Source organism: Maylandia zebra, linkage group LG11 (genome assembly GCF_041146795.1).
Source record: "Maylandia zebra isolate NMK-2024a linkage group LG11, Mzebra_GT3a, whole genome shotgun sequence".
In the NCBI taxonomy this organism is placed as follows: domain Eukaryota; kingdom Metazoa; phylum Chordata; class Actinopteri; order Cichliformes; family Cichlidae; genus Maylandia; species Maylandia zebra.
This window is the reverse complement of record NC_135177.1, coordinates 18613748-18630090: the sequence shown is the minus strand read 5'-3', so window position 1 is coordinate 18630090 and position 16343 is coordinate 18613748. Positions and strand designations below refer to the sequence as shown.

At 41.5% G+C, this 16343-nt stretch overlaps 2 protein-coding genes across 3 annotated transcripts in view; one reads left to right on the top strand and one right to left on the bottom strand.

Annotated features, from left to right (window-relative positions):
* The first annotated feature begins 2174 nt into the window (after window positions 1-2174).
* Window positions 2175-4936, top strand: igflr1 (IGF-like family receptor 1). The gene is made up of 7 exons (XM_014412086.4): window positions 2175-2577; window positions 2675-2873; window positions 3098-3125; window positions 3334-3409; window positions 3501-3581; window positions 3828-3920; window positions 4096-4936. The coding sequence occupies exons 1-7, from the start codon at window positions 2475-2477 to the stop codon at window positions 4419-4421; spliced, it is 906 nt and encodes a 301-aa protein (XP_014267572.2). The 5' UTR covers window positions 2175-2474; the 3' UTR covers window positions 4422-4936.
* The window catches only part of kmt2bb (lysine (K)-specific methyltransferase 2Bb), a 29136-nt gene continuing 17719 nt past the window's right edge, over window positions 4927-16343 (bottom strand). For both annotated transcript variants that reach the window (XM_004541558.4, XM_004541559.4), the window contains exons 26-36: window positions 16186-16264; window positions 15919-16079; window positions 15653-15811; window positions 12523-15556; window positions 11649-11749; window positions 11348-11482; window positions 10992-11244; window positions 10373-10480; window positions 10061-10144; window positions 7601-7730; window positions 4927-7482 (exon numbers count right to left, since the gene is read on the bottom strand). In XM_004541558.4, the coding sequence (XP_004541615.2) occupies window positions 7207-7482; window positions 7601-7730; window positions 10061-10144; window positions 10373-10480; window positions 10992-11244; window positions 11348-11482; window positions 11649-11749; window positions 12523-15556; window positions 15653-15811; window positions 15919-16079; window positions 16186-16264 (4520 nt within the window). In that variant the 3' untranslated portion in view covers window positions 4927-7206. The remainder of the gene's footprint in view (window positions 7483-7600; window positions 7731-10060; window positions 10145-10372; window positions 10481-10991; window positions 11245-11347; window positions 11483-11648; window positions 11750-12522; window positions 15557-15652; window positions 15812-15918; window positions 16080-16185; window positions 16265-16343) is intronic.

The following is a 16343-nucleotide window of genomic DNA, read 5'->3' as shown; positions in this document are numbered from 1 at the left end:
GGCTTGTGTGAAATCCCAGAAATGACCCTAGAGAAAGTGAATCTGTGAACTAGGTGTAGGTCTATTAGGTTATGTTGTGGTGATCTTCGAGTTGGGGGATTTGTGTTCATACTGGAGTGCAAAATTAAAATCAATGGAAGATGGACAAGAAAAGTTCAAAGCCAGGTGCTCAGTTTAGAAAAAAGAGAAAAGAAGAGGAGGAGAAACGAGCAAAAGATGCAGGTAAGCAGATGTGTCATTGGATAATGGCAGGTATCCTGAAAGAATCAGAATACTTCATTAATCCCTAGGGAAATAATGTGGGTTACAGTTGCTCCAAAGAGAAATGGTAAAAAACAGTAACAGTAACAGACTAAACTCCAAACAATACATTATGTTACAGATTTTAATATTAATTAGTCAGTGTCAATTGTTGATTTGTCCTGTTCTCATTGTATGACGAATTATGATGGGTGTTTGGTAGCCGTTTGCATACAATGCATACTCTCTTCATATGTGTGTTTGTGTCTCTGGTGAAATTCAGTATGGTTCTGACAACAGTTTTATGTTAATGTACAATCCTTAATATGTTTTGTGTGTGTGTGGGGGGGCGCCAGAGGGAGTGTTCGCCCGGGGCGCCAAACAGGCTAGGACCGCCACTGCTCACACAAGTGAGTTACATGTCACACCGTGACAAGTCACTTACCATTGCAACACACAAAGGTAGTCATTTGGCTGTCAGCAGTTGTGAAAGTCATCTGACCTTGTATAAAAAATTCCTTAAAATGTTTTTTTTTTCTCTCCCCACTGACTCATCCCTGGCCAGGGTACTCCAGTCAGATTAGTACACCACCTGCTTTGTCTCACAAAGGGAGGAAGGGAGGCGCATCCGTGATATCGGTTCCAAAGCAAACACGCAGACAGGCGACCCCCTAAGAAAACAACTCCCCTACCTTTACTTTGCCTCAGTAAAGGGTAAGGGCATTTTAAACTCTACACCATGGCTATTCAACTACGAAGTTAGTTGGGCCAGATTTTCAAACCGAGGAATTTATCTGGGCCAGATTTTTTTTTTTTTTTTTTTTGAAGCCAGTAAGCAGCAGATCATGATCAATTTCAAACCCACACAACTGTATTGAAAAACAAGTATTTTTTTTTATTCCTTTTCCCCTGTAAATCTGGTGACCTCTCACAAATGCACACCAAAAGGTCCGTTGAAAAAAAGGGAGCTATAACTAAACTATTTTTTGCACATTTGAAATAATAATAATAATAATAACAAAAAACATTTTGATAATTCCTTTTCAAATTAAAATAAATATTTCGCTGACCACTCGCTTTTCCTGCCATGGATGGAGCCCCATCCGTCACAAGTATACAGACACGCTTCATATCCAGACCATTTTCCTCAAAAAGAGCTTAAATCTTCTCAAACATTATTTCGCCAGCTGTGTGTCCCTCTAAGCCGAGCAATTTCCCATCCAAAAAACGGACATATACGCACAACTGTGCATTATCAGTTCTGTCTGTGATCTCCTGCTATAGACATTACATCAGTTTTCTTCAGGTCATCTAACAGCATTTCAAACTCGTCTGACGCCAGAGCTTCAACTCTACGAATATTTGAACTGTCCTACAGGGGTACGTTTTTAATAGCAGATGTCACACTCACTTTTCACCGCATCCACCACGACCAGCATGCAGTATTTCACTGTTTCAGAATCTGTGAAAGGCCTTTTCTTCTTCGCCAAGAAGCAAACACGAAGGGAAGATGCTGCAGCTCTCTCTTGGGCTGTACAGGACCCTCACCATGGTCGTACAACTCCGGTTGTAAGATTATTAAACTCGGTAAAATGAATAAGTATTTGTCAGTCCAGGCAGGGTTAAACCGACAGTTTTCATTGTCAATTTTGCGCTTTTGGAGTGAGAAAGACATGCTGTTGTTGCATCATATATTACGATGATTGTTTAATATGTTTACATCACGGTGCATTGTGGGTTAAATATTGCTAGGCTACTAGGAGTGTTGCATTCACAGTCTACACTACGCTGTAGGAATTTTTTAATTTTTTTAAAATTAATTAATGAATTAATTTTTTGCGTTTTCTCTGTGTTTCTGCCAGGACCACGGGCAGGGCCACTCGCAGGTTGCTTCTGGGCCGCATTTGGCCCGCGGGCCGCCATTTGAATAGGCTTGCTCTACACCGTCACTTTATAGCCCAATAACGGAGTGAGTTTAAATATTTCGATTTCGCTCCGAAATAGTTTGTATGATTTGTCCCTTGCTTGCATATTAAACTGGTCTAACATTTGACCAGCTTTCATTAAAAGAACAAACAAACAAACAAAAGCATATCAGAACATTTGGGTCAGCGAGAAAGAAGAAACGATGACATGTACTACGGAACTCTAACCGCACTTATGTAGAAGAAGGGGTGGTGCTATGGGGCTGTTATAGAGACAGAATCTTTGCTCTAAAGCTCAGTTCAGTAACGATGAGTAACACTGGACACTCAGTAAAATGCCACGATCTAACAACCATCTGGGATAAGGCGCAACAAACATGCATCCCGTGTGCGAAAACCCCTATAAAGCCAGGTAGGTCAAATATTATATTATATTATATTATATTATATTATATTATATTATATTATATTATATTATATTATATTATATTATATTATTATTCATGTAGGTCATGAAATTACCCCCAACTGTGGGTTTGATGATGACGGAGGGCGACACGAGGCACCAACAAAACCGTGCAAGACAAACACTTTTAACAATGGCAGCAGCTTCCACTGCACACTCTGTAGCCTGTGTCCGTTTCAGACTGAGAGACCTTGCAACACAACAGCTGACACCGTTTGCGGCAAGGTGCCTGTTACGCAAAGGTAAGACAACAAGCACATCACCGTGAGAAACAGGTAAACAGCTGAGGGGATGTGATGGTCTCTCTGAACCGCAGGGGATTTTCATCAAAGTGTGTGTGTGTGTGTTTCACTATCTCTTTTAAGGCTTAATAAGCAGGCACAATAAGAGCGCTTTCCTCTTAAAACTCTCGCTGTTTTATCTACAGACTTTCATTCCTCCCCACCCCTTTTCTGTTTTTCTGCAGAATCCCGACAACAGATTTCCCTGTCACAGTGAGTAGGCTTTTTGCATTTAGTGTAAATTGTAAATTTTACCAGTAATAAATAAATATATAGGGGTTGCCTGTCTGTGGCAGTAGTGGTACTAAAAATATGAAACACAACAGAAAGAAGCAACAGAAGATATTTGTGGAGAGCTGGTTAAGAAGGAGTTTCTTCCTCATCAGCAACAGCCAAAACATCCATTCTGTTTTCATTCCAGACTCTGGCATATCAAGGACCTAACTTGACACCAACCTCACCACCATCACGTTCTCACAATGTGTCAAGGGCAGCCTGTAAGTTACGCGTGCACTTCACTGTACACCTGAGACACCTTTCTTGACAGTTACATTTAAATGTAACCTTGACTTTTTCCTGTGTCTGCAGGGGCAGTACCATTAGCCATTTTAATTTCCATTGTGCTCGTTGCCTTGTCTGCTTATGTGTTTGGTCTTAAACGGAAAAGAGGTATGTATACCGAAACTAGACGATCGAAGATAAACAAATGTGCACACATCAAGGTCTTGGGAACTTAAGAAACGACATAAAAGCTGACCACTGGGTTTATAAAGAGAAGTTGCCATAAAATGTTACAGAATGTAATTTTACAACCAATATAGTAGGGTTATTTTTAAAATAACTTTAAAATACCCTCTAGCTTCAAGCTGGTGAATATGATTCTGACACTCTCTCTCCTCTGCCTTATGTAAACAGCAAAGGCTTTTTGCAGGCAACCCTCATATATAAATGACGGATTCGCCCCCCTGACAGGTTCATCTAATGGCAGTGACGTAGAGGACATACTTTGTGAGTCGAACTTAATGTTATCTCAAAATATACAACACCTATCCAAACCACTGTCTAGTGAGGGATAAAAGTGGGCGGAAACTGCCATTTTGTGTTCCTGTTGACGAATGAAAGTCTGTTTCATTAACCTACTGACATCATTCATTGATGCTCTTTTTCCCCTTTCAAAATGCAGGTGCAGACATCCTGTCTGCACCTCTACAGACCGTGCTGGACAACTTGGATGTTTTGGAAGAGCTGGTGATTTTGCTGGATCCAGAGAGCCATGTAAGAAAGAGCACAAAACATCTGGCGTCGCACTGCGCCTTCCCCTCCACCTGGATTACTTACACCTACTCTATGAAGGACAGCAAAAGCCCCCTAAAAGCTGTGCTGGAGGGGGTGACCTGCAAGAACCCCGACTGGACTGTAGGGCACCTGGCTAAACTGCTCAAACAAATGGAGCGTAATGACGCCATAGCTGCTCTTGCAAAACTTAAAACAAATAAGACTGAAGTGTAGCGACTGTTTAGCCCGACTCCCAAAAAGGCTGCTACGAGCACGGAGAGAAGCGGAGCGATAAAAGGCATGCCTTATGCGTCCAAGTTGATGACGGGGGAAGTCAAGCATTCCATAAAAAATTAAATAGCTTCTTCCATATTTGCAGCTTCATTTGTTATTACGTTTGAATAATTAATGTATTATTACCTACCTCCTGGAAAACATTTAACCTCGACTGCTGTATCCCATATAAACTGCTTAACACGTGCATGAAGGACAAAGCACAGAATCAGAATTTTAGCCAGGCTTTATCTTTACCCATCCAGCTAACGAGATGCCTTTTCCTCCAGTGAACTCAACCAAAATTCCACAGTTCCTGTTTTCCCCACCATCATATTTACCGCGACAGTATTCTTGTCAAAATAGAACAAATGAGTAATGTTTTTTTTAAATGTTAATCTGTTTCCAATTGTTGTTGCCTTTATAATACTATTGACCTATGCAAATAAAATCATTCACTCAGTCATTTCATCAAACATCTTAACATCTTTATTAAGCAAATAACATTATAAATAAAAAAAGTGCATAGAAAAATTAAACAGGTTTAGAAATATGTATACAAATATTTACAAACTCAGGGTTTATTTGTACATGGTAACAAAGACGTAAATTTAAAGAGCACATATTTTCTCATTTTGATGTCTTTTACACTTACGTTAAAATAACCCTACTATATATATATTTATATGTATATTTATATATATGTGTATATAGAACATACAGCTTTCTTAACAGATTCTGGGCGAGATGGTCATGATAACTTCAGGTTTTGACTAGTGCCTTGCATCCTTCATGGCACGCACGCACGCACACATACATAGAAATGACAAACATTTCCAAATACACACACACACACACACACACCTGGATATTAAAACCAAGCTATTTTTTTTAAATCATCATCCTCTCTTTTTGCATCAGTATTCCCAAACATCTGTCTAAACAGCTGAGGTAGAATCCTTGCAAGGAGTTGGGAGTGACTCTGCTCTTGTTATCAGCTAGGTGATTGACACAAGTTAACCTGGGCTCCATCCCAGTGATTGGACATGCAAGGTGGGGGGAGGGGTGGGTGGGTGATAAAAGACAAAACATGACATAATTTTGGAAAACATAATTATGGGCTTGAGTAGGCAAACAGTGCTCACTTTACTCCTGTGGCTGATTCTAAGACCATCAGTAATCTACATTAAAAAAAATAAAAGTAAAATAAAATAAAGATTCTTTAAAAATACCTGCTTTAGAACAATCTGTCATAAAGGCTTAATCGCACACCACAACTGCCCCAAAGAGAGAAAAAAAATTCAAGTAAGTTAGTGAAACAAAAGACATGATGTGTAAACAAAGCATACATATGGGAAAGGGGAAAGGGGAAGGGGGGGTTCACTAGACCGCCACCAATTTATACACAGCACAACCTTTAACCATTTAAAATAGAAATCAAAACATGAATAAATATAACTACCAATTTGAACAGTGTGTGAATTCAATTAGCCTCACCAATGACACCACTGAACATCCACCTACAACAATCATTATTTTAAAGGCAGCAATACCTAGAAAAGTCACGCACCTACACTGTCTTCTCGACCATCGCGGTGCAGGAGCTCAATGTACATGCTCAGTAGCAATGCCTTACACCAGTGCCCTCCCTGATCAAGAGAAACTGCAGAAGATTTCACGAAGATGAAGATAATTTGGATGTTTGATGGGTAATTATGTGCAACTGCAGGGCAGCAAAGTCTTATTGCAATAGGTAACAATGAGCATCTGCCATGAGAGTATTAAAATATATATATTTTTAAAAAAAGAAAGAAAGAAAGAAAAAGGAAGGAAATCTTCAATTTTGGCTTGGGTAGTGTTTTGCTACATACACTTTACATGAAAAAAAAAAACAACCAAAGAAAGAAAGAAAAAAAAAATACCAAGAGGACGTTTCTATGACACTGTTTTTCTGCTCTGAAACCAGACACTAATTTTACACTCAAGACAGGAAGAAAGTGGGTGACGAATAGCAGGTTTTGAATGTGAGATTTTACAGATAACAACAGGAGGACTTATAAGAGTGCATAAATTTAAGATCTCAGCAGGGTAAAGAAAGAGCTAAACAATTCCTGATTCGCAAGACATCTTAGTCCAACTAAAGACAAAGCTTTTAAAAAGCTTAGCACCATGTTTTTGTTTTGATTTTCTGTTATTCACAAAAAAGACAGAAAAAGGAAAAAAAAAGGGAAAGCGTTAACATAAGAAGTACTGAATCGTACAAATAAAGGTCTGGGTGATGTATGGCTTGAGAACTGACTTCACAACTACAGGGATGGAGCTGTAATGTAATGTGACAGATAAGGCTTGATCTGAGGTTATCTGCTCAAATCCAGAAACTCTCCACACTTTGAAATCTCCAGTTGTCACGAGCACCCAAAACTACTTCCTCTGATTTAATTACAGCTGCAATTACATTATTCGGGGAGCCATACCTTTTAGTACACTGTGAGGCAAGAAACTCTGCAAAGTTTGTTTTTTGTGCTGGTTCTCATCCTCTTCCGCTTGAACCCCCCCCCCAAAAACAAAAAAAAACCAAAAAATGTCCTCACTTCTCACTAGCCATGTTTCTGGCCAGTCTCATAGTGGCTTAATCCCCCTGCTGGGCAGACTGACCGCAGCCTCCTCAAGCCCCAATCCAGTGTCACCACAATTTAAGGCTTACTAGTAAACAGGATCCTCCCCCTTTTTGTATCCAAGAGATTTCTTAGTTGAGGAAACGACGACATCTCCGGGCCCCACAGTTACAGTTGAGTTTGTTGCTGGCGTCTTCGATGGGGAACTTGTAGTCGTAGGTGAGCTCCTCCCCCCTGTAGATTTTCCTAAGAGCGAAGATGACGATGTGCTTCCGACCTTCCACGTTGATCACTCGAGAGTAGCAGTTAGGTTCACATGAGTGGTTGATAAACCTCGCCGCGTTGCCATGCATAGTCGCATCCACTACGTCGAAGTCATCGATGCGGAACATGTAACAACCGATACCCTGCAGGGAGCAGAAATGAAACCTGTTGGTGTTTTTCATGAAATCTCTCAGCATGAACCGCCAGTTGCTATGAAATACCTGACCAAAACTAGAATGACAATGATGAAGATGCACAAACCTTCCCATCATAGTACTTCTCCCTTTTATCAGTGAGCACGGAGCGAATGACGATGCCCGCGTATTCGATAACCATCTCTCCTGCTTCAATGTTCCTCTTGCAGAAAAGACCACGGCCGTGGATAGCAGACCTACAGGAAGTGTTATCAAGATGAAAACTGATTGTAAAGCAATAGGAAGATATTTAAAAAAATCTATACAATAACACATTTGTATATTATATTGCTGATACAGGCCAAACTTTAATGTGTCCACTTTTTTAGTTTACAATCTTTTACCTTTGCATGAATGTTGGCACACAAGCACTAACATGGTAAATACAGGAGCTAGGGCTATACCCAAAATATATACCCAAATTCAGCCACTTTGATGTTTTTTCATTTTATTGGGTTTTTTTTTTGTCTTATTTTAATATAAATGGTAAATGGACCAGCTCTTATATAGCTTTTGCTACTCAAGCACTCAAAGCACATTATGTGCCTCATTCACCAATTCACATACATTCTTACAAGCACTTTTCTCTATGCTTTGTCTACTTAAGTACTTTCTATCTAACATTCACACAAATTCAAACTCCAGTGGATGCACCGGAGGCAAGTTCCTGTTGCATGTGATGAACTCAGACATCTAATTGTTTCATCGTGTGTCTCTTTAAAACCAACACAGGATATGACTTGTCTCTCTTTGGAATCTTATCATTTCCACACTTCGTTTGATTCCCAAAAAAATCCCATATTTTTGGAAAATACGGTACACTTAAAATCAATCCTTTGATCTTTCTAAAAATCAACAGTGCCCCTTATAACCCCGTGTGCCTTATGTATGAATTCTGGTTGTGTTTACTGACCTCGAAACGATTTTATGTGCTACACGGCGCTCGAAAATCTATCAAATGTTTTAGTACGACTTTGCTGAGCTACGAATCCGCACCGCTTGATGGATTGTCGGAGCATTACGGCTATCATAGTCAGGAGCCTCGTGGAGTGATACGTACTGTGCTTTAACATAATATTACCGTATTGTGTGTGTATAACCTCTGTGGATATTATACATGGTTATGCTGAGGATATGTTATTGTTATCGCAAATTTTCTAATGTATATCGTGATAAATATTTTTGGTCATATCGCCCTGCTCTACCCTACATGCTCTTTGTCACTAGATTTTGACACTTTTCTCAGGATTGCCCCCACCCCTACCACTTCTCCTTTTGTGCTTCCTGGGTAGCAGTGACATTACAGAGTGACAAAGCTGTATTGTGCAGTGAAAAAAAAGTTTTCTGTTTAACAAGACCTTCTTTCTTAGAAATTGAGTGAGGTCACAGTGCAGCCAATGTCTTGCAGAAGTACTTGCAAAACGTGTTAAATGCGGCCAAAGTATAAACAAAGAGTGGGAATGTTTTTGTAGTTTTTTAAAAAAGCTCTCGTTGAACAGGCTGTCTCCGTAATGTCTGGCCAAGGCACTGTTTCATTTCCCAACGGCTGCTTTTTCTTCAGCCTCACTAGGATTAACATGAAACAGATGTTTGAACAGCTGTTAGCAAAAGCAGAATTGTTGTGCATGTATGCTAGCTATGATTCATTGTGTGGAATAATGGTTTTGTGTGACTCTGTTGTCTGGCTAGCAATAATGACACATTACTGCCAAAGAGCTGTTACTTGCATTCAAATGACTATCTATGTATCACCCTTGTTTTATGAAAGCTAATGCCATTTAAGTCATGTGGTTCTCATCACCACAGGATGGTAAGAGCTTTATATTGTAAGGAAAAGACCCTACAATAATAGAGAGGAAACCCCACTTGGTGACAGGGGGAAAGAAAAACTCCTTTTTAATATACCTCTGGTAGAGCTAAAGGCTAAAATGTTTTCTCCAACTTGTTTTTCCATTAACATGATCACAGATACAATTCTATACTACACTGTAAAAAATAGTCATACATATTAAACTTAGACAGGTAAACTGAACAGAAAATGTTTTAAAGAGTCATCCATACTGGAACAAAATAAAACAAACTGGACTTCAATGCTGAATATTCATTGAACATCACTGAAGGATGCTTTTTTCAGTTTTGAATCCTCCTGCTCACGCTGCTCTTGACAGGGAATGCTTTGGTTTTCTCTGTTAATCTTATAAATAGGCAAACCAAAGTGTGAAAATGATAAAAGATTCCAAAGAGAGACAAGTCATATCCTGTGTTGGTTTTAAAGAGATGGAAGATGACACAGTTAGAGCTCTGAGTTCATTACATGCAACAGGAACTTAAATGCCATGCTGGCATTAAGATTAAGAAGTGAACCCAATTCTGAGGTTTTTTTTTAAATATTTGTGGCTTTTGCAGCCAAGGCTATGAACTTTAAAAGCCTTAAAACTATGATGTTGTCAACTGAGTATTTTAAGCATCGTATAGCAATGCATTTTACTATTTCATGTAGCAATGATGAATTGCAAATGTAACTCGCCTGTACACTCCTACTGCCTCCTTGGAAGTCTTTTTCAGATGTCTGAAGCGCATGGCCATGGGCAACTCCAAACTGGTGGCTCGTCTGATAAAGGGAGCAGAAATTAATTGACCCAAAACTTCAACAACACTGTTTTGCAACATACTAAAAAAAATGACAATAGTCAATATATTTATGAAAAAGTATATTTTAGTTTTGAAAAAAAAGTGGTGTGCAGTTACAATATGAAGCTGCACAACATATTTCAGAGAAAAGCAGTTTGAAAGTCCTAATATGGCATTACAATCCAGGAAATATAAACTAAAGCCTGACCTCGTGGACTTCAAAAGAACCTCGTCTTCCTCATCGTCGTAAGGCCCAATGTCAGGAAGCTGTCTGTGCTGAGAAGCCAGGAAGTTGAACATATCAAATGTAGACTTCCTGTTGGAGCAAATAAACTGCTGTTAGTTCTAGAAGAGTTATATCTTTCTGACTCACTCTCTCCAGGATGAATCCAACAACCCTTTTCCATTAGTACCTACTCTGGGTGGCTTTACATGAGGTGACAGTACCAGTACTGTCAATTGAAGTGACAGTACCAGTACCTGGTACTGTCACCCACCTAATTGATAGTACTGGTACCCTGAGTTTGGATTCTTCTTCCAAAAATCAAAACCGCCATTTTTGAAACCCGGCGATGAGGGAAATGGCACAGAAACAACACCATGGTGCCACAGGCTGAGCAGCAGGAATTGCATCGCCTTGACGTCCATCTTTGTTGTAGCGTTTGTGTTGCATACAAATGACGCCACAGGAGGGCCGGGCGTGTTGCTATAACAACCCCACGCACATTGGTGCTGCTCAACTGTAATGGAAAATGAGTCAAGCCGAGTTGTACTGCCTCAAGTCACAAGCAGGTACTAACGGAAAAAAGGCTAAAGGGCAAACATACCTAAGGTAAAGCTCCGAACGGGCACAGCCACTGGGGTTGACGGGCAGATCATCCTCCTGGCTGAACTGTTTGAAGAAACGGAAACTATGGCGCTGGCAACGGTGAGCTCCTTCAAGCTGCTCCAGCAAGAACACTAATGCGTCATGGACCAGACCCAGCATACGGGGACCGCTGAGCCACTGAAACGTCAGTGGCCTCAACCTTGCAATTGCTCGAGCCTCCTGCACCCCATCTGTGACTGCTTTCCAAGCCACTGAAGGAAGAGTTGACAATTAGATGGGATTAGCACAAAGCAATGAGCATAAAAAACGAGAACATTACGATGCTAATTTTTTAAAATGTAACACTGGCCTTACCTTCAATGGTGTCTGCCTCTACACTAAAGCCGTCATCGCTGGTTATCTCGAATCGTAAGTGTGGCTGGTCTCTATTCGTTGGACATCCCTCATCATCAGATGGAGGTGGTTCGTCATCTGAGGCAGAAGCAGCGCCTAACAAAACACAATCCGTAGAGCTCCTTTTTCACATTGTTCTTAAACAATTCAACACATTTAAAGGACGCAGAAGCGAAAAGGTACCATTTATTAATCAGTGATATATTAAATGTGGCTGGTATTTTTAAACTCTTGAAATTACACAGTTTTAACTCAAGAATACCAGAATATTTCTTCCAGTCAGTCAGTGTGCTGTGTCCCACTGGTTCCCAGGCCTGCTGTTTGCCTTGTTCACTCACAGACATGAAACTCCAAGGCTCTGATCTGGGAAAAGCAAGTGGAAACAATTATTTTGTTTTTAAAAATGACTTCATATACATAAATATTTGTTTCTCAGGCTCTCTGACGCAAAATCATTGTTTTTCTATGAGAGAGAAGAACAATCATCAGACCTATTATCCACAAACTCCATGAAAGCCATAATTTGAGATAGTACAAGGCCTCATTAGTACTAACTGCGTGGGTAAATTGCACATCTACGAAGGCACCCTTTAAAGCTGAATAAAATACTGCATAAGGTATACAGGATTTGTAGGTTTTGTCTTTGGGCTGCTGAAATACGGTATCAAGCAAGATTGTGAAAACATTTCACTTTCAAAACTACAGCAATGTGGTCTCAGTTTCCAAACGCTACTTCAAAGAACAGGTGACGCGGCACAGTGATAAACTCACTGCTGTCCCAGATATTTCAAACATGCTGGTGGCAAAGAATTCAGAATGAGCCTGTGTAAAACAATGAACATTTCATGACTCCTTTGTACTTTTTTTCAGTTAAGCAATGGACTGAAATAATTTAAAAGTCACTGAAATGCTTTATTTACATTTTACACAACGTTCCAACTTCTTTGAAGTGGACTGTATTTAAAAATCGAAAAGACATCAATTCGTTGAGTAATGGAAACATATACCACCAATAGCCAATAGCCACCAATTGCTTGACTACGTGAATTTTTCTTTCTTTTGTCAGCCTAAATGATCACTGACACAATAACCAGCAGGGCAGCTAAAAAAATGAATTCAGATAGGTAAAAACTTACCCTGAGCTATCAGAATCACTTAGATGCTCCTCTTTTAACTCGTCCAAGTTCAGTACTCCTTTCACTGTGGGGGTCTTGATTCGGACTCCTGAGGCCCTGCTGGAGATGCTTGGAAAAGCTGGTTTGCGACGCTCCTCATCCTCGATGACGGGCTCTGGTTGCAGGAAGTCAACCTTAGATTTCTTTGTGACGATGCGGTCTGAAAGTGAAGACACTCTTTTCATGCGGACATGGGTGCGAGGGCGGGGTGGGGGAACTGGTTTAGGTTGTGGTGATGGAGAGCGGGGTGACTCTGGAGGATCTGGTTCAATTAACAGGCCGGGTGGCAAAACTAGTGAGGAAGGGCTCATTGTTCGAAGCCCACTCCACTTGGGGGTGTAGTTACTCGCCATTGCTTGATTAATAATTGCTTGGGCACTTTCAGCAGGACTCATGGGAGGATTCTCAGATGGCAGAGCAGGCTGCCCTGAGGCCGTGGAGGACTTAGATTTCTTTGACGCGCTGGAATCCTTCTTCTTCTTTGGTTTTCTTGAATCTGGAGCAGTTTCATCTTTTGGTGTTTTTGAAGTTTTTCTTGATTTCTTCACATTGGACATTACCATTGTGTCATTGTTTTTGTGTGTGAGCAGTTGTGTGACAGCAGATGGATTCTGAACTGCAGGCGTGACTAGTGGAGGAGGTACTGTCGTCACATTGGCCACAGATGGTGGTGCAGTCATATTACCAGCTGCAGCTAGTGTGGCTGACAGTGCGTTGCTCTGCAAAAGGCTAGCAATCTGAGTGACACAGTTGTAGGATGGGGAGTTGGGAGTAGGCAGCTGGAAAGTGTTGCTTTCAGGGTTTTTCACAAAGATCTGCCCAAGGCGGTTCACCAGTAGTACATGTGGTGTAGGGTCTACATTTGGACCTCCCACCTCCTTCACAGTAAGAATGGCATGACCCGGTAATGCCTGGGGTACCACTGGTTGCTGAGGTTCGATAGTTGGCCTGGGTGTAGCGAAATTGATGGAGATTGTATGGCCAGCTGTAGCTTCCTTCTGGACAGAAGAACTGTAACCATTTAGGATCATCGGAGCTGAGGTGGTTTGTACCTGTGTGGGAGCAGCTGAACAGTGTGTTGACAGTCCAGACAGAGGCGATATTGCTGCAGAGGAGGAAACAATGCTGACAGCTGTAGAGCCTAGTGGCTGTGTTTGTGTGGCATACACCGGTAGAGAAACAGTAGCTGATAAGCTTGGATCATTCTGAGGCACGACATTTAGTAGTGTCTGTGTCATATCTCCAACGGGACTAAGAGTTGTCAGTTTAGCAGGTTCCAGGGACGGTAAAGTTGTTGACTCTTGTACAGCGGTCACTGGTTGCAATGTAATACTTGTTAAGGGAGGCTGACTGAAAGTAGGCAAAGAATACATCTGGAGAGGGTCTACTAGTCCTTGAGAGGGGTTTGGTACATCTGTTGACATTAAAGGGGAAGGCTGAAGAAGACTCAACAGAGAGCATTGACTGTTATCAGCAGAACCTGCTACTGGGGCCTCTGTTGCAGTAGATGATAAGTCATTCATCAACACACTAGCCCCCTCAGCTGGTGATATAAACCTGCTGCAGTCAGGTGATGAGTTCAGGGCTTTACAAGGTTCGGGGGTCTCAAGTGGTGTGTCTTGCAGCACGGGAAGCATTTCGGTGAACTGTGGGTTAGTGTCACATCTCTCAAGAAGAAGAGGTGTTTCAGAGGACAACCCTGAACTGGAACCTGGCAATAACCCCTCTGAATATGGGATTTCAGGCACATTTGTAGTTAGGTTAGGCAGAATGTTATCAACTGGAGAAGAAAGCATGGGCTCTTGGTTTACTAAAGGGGTTTCAGAGGTTTGACTGGTATCAAAAGATTTAGGTGCATCTTGGGTTGAACCATCAGCGGGATCTTTTGTGGCTTCTGAAATCGTGACTGGAGAAGAATCTGTTCGCTTATCATCAGATGATTCTTTGGAAGGTTGTGTGCTGCTAGCGGTTTCAAAGTCGGGAAGATTTTTATCATTTAGTTTTTTGGCTTGTATCTGAGTTTGACTGTTAACTTTTTGAGCATCATCACTGGTTGCTATACTTGCATCACTCTCTGTGCCGTCATCTACCCCATCCAGTTGAGCCATAGGTCGAGAGGAAGGCGAGGATGGAGACTTCGAGTGATCTTTTGATCCCGGGCAGCTGACTATTGTGCGAGAGAAGTCAAAATAGTGCTCCATATCTTCATCTGAGGATGTGTTACCCAGGTCATCCCTGGCTGAGGCTGCAGACCGTGGCAAACTGGCAACAAGGGTCTTCTTCTTCTGTACTTCTTGGGCTGCTCCCCAAAATTCCTCTTGATCATCACCTTCCACCACTATTTGCTCCCCACAATTCATTGCCACCCCCTCATTTAAGAGGGTTTCTTCAATTTCAAGTTCTGTCCGCATCTCTTGGCCCAGACTCAAGTTGGGGTCCTTGTGGAATGAACTGTAGGGAAACTCTTCTTCATCTTTCTGTTGGTCCAAGTCCTCCTGGGGTGATGTACCATTTGCTGGAGAGACATCCTCTGGCTCTGGTGAAGCTAAGAAGTTGTGTGGCACCTCGACTGAGTCCGACTGGCTTAGATCAAACGACAGTCGACTTCTGGGTAAATGTTGTACAGGTGAAGAGAAGGGTAGACTTTGAGAGGGAAAATTTCCAGCACCTTCCTGCCAGGGAGACTGGGGAAAGAATAACGAGTTACAGTGGGCTGTATTCCCAGAGGATCGTACAGAGGAAGAACCTCTACTTCCAACTGGGCGGGATGACGTAGAATTTATCAGGCTGTCTGTTGCACCAAGTGGGAACAAGGGGGAGGTAGGGAGGGAATTTTTTCCAGTGCGGAGAGTGACTGGTCCAGTTACAGGACCCAGAGGAGGGGGGGACCTGTGACTGCGCAGACCTGTTGTCTGTGAGTGTGGGCCGTGGCGACGAACTCCTCGAGTCTCTTCTAGATCACTAATGGTCAGTATGTGGTGGGGCTGGGCTACTCCTAAGAGGAAAACAGAAATAATCAGTTATATTTACATTCTGTGATGGCTTATTTATTATGTTTCTAAATAAGAACAGGTTACAATTTCTATCATACCTGGGGAAGGCAGAGGTCTTGACATTCCTCCAGCTGGTCTCCTGGGTTGGGGAATCTTTGGCCTTGCACCGTGATCTGACTTTGGGTGGATACCTGGAATCGAGGTTTCCTCCATTGTGGGGTGGCACTCTGATATATAAGTGTCTTGAGTTTTTGATACTGAAGAGTGATAGAAATGATTTATGAATACAGCGAATCACTTGTTAAGGCAATCTAGTTTTCAGAAGTAAAGAAAACCCCCAAAACAAACAAACAAATCAACACACCAGGTATTGGACGGGGGCTGTGAGCAATGGTGTGATTATCTCCCTGGTTCGGCATCTCCTCAACTGGCTTCTCTGGGACAATTGGCCGGACCTCTCGGACTGTACATGTGTATTTGCACCGCCGCAATGGGTTAACCGTACTCCAATACCACCGAGAACACCTTATTATGGAAGAGGGAAATTCATTCAATGTTGCAAATATAATTTCTTTATATAATCAAGTGTTATCAAGTATAATTAATGTTAAAAGCAGAATATACAACTCACTGAAAACCAACAGGAAACAATTTTCCTTTGTTCGCTGAAAGTTCTGTCAGCACACCTAGATTTTCAATCTGTAGGGAACCTGTGCCGTAACAATGTGGAGACCAATTCTGAGTTTAACAAAAGCAGATTCTAATGAACACCTTTAAGGGCCCAAACAA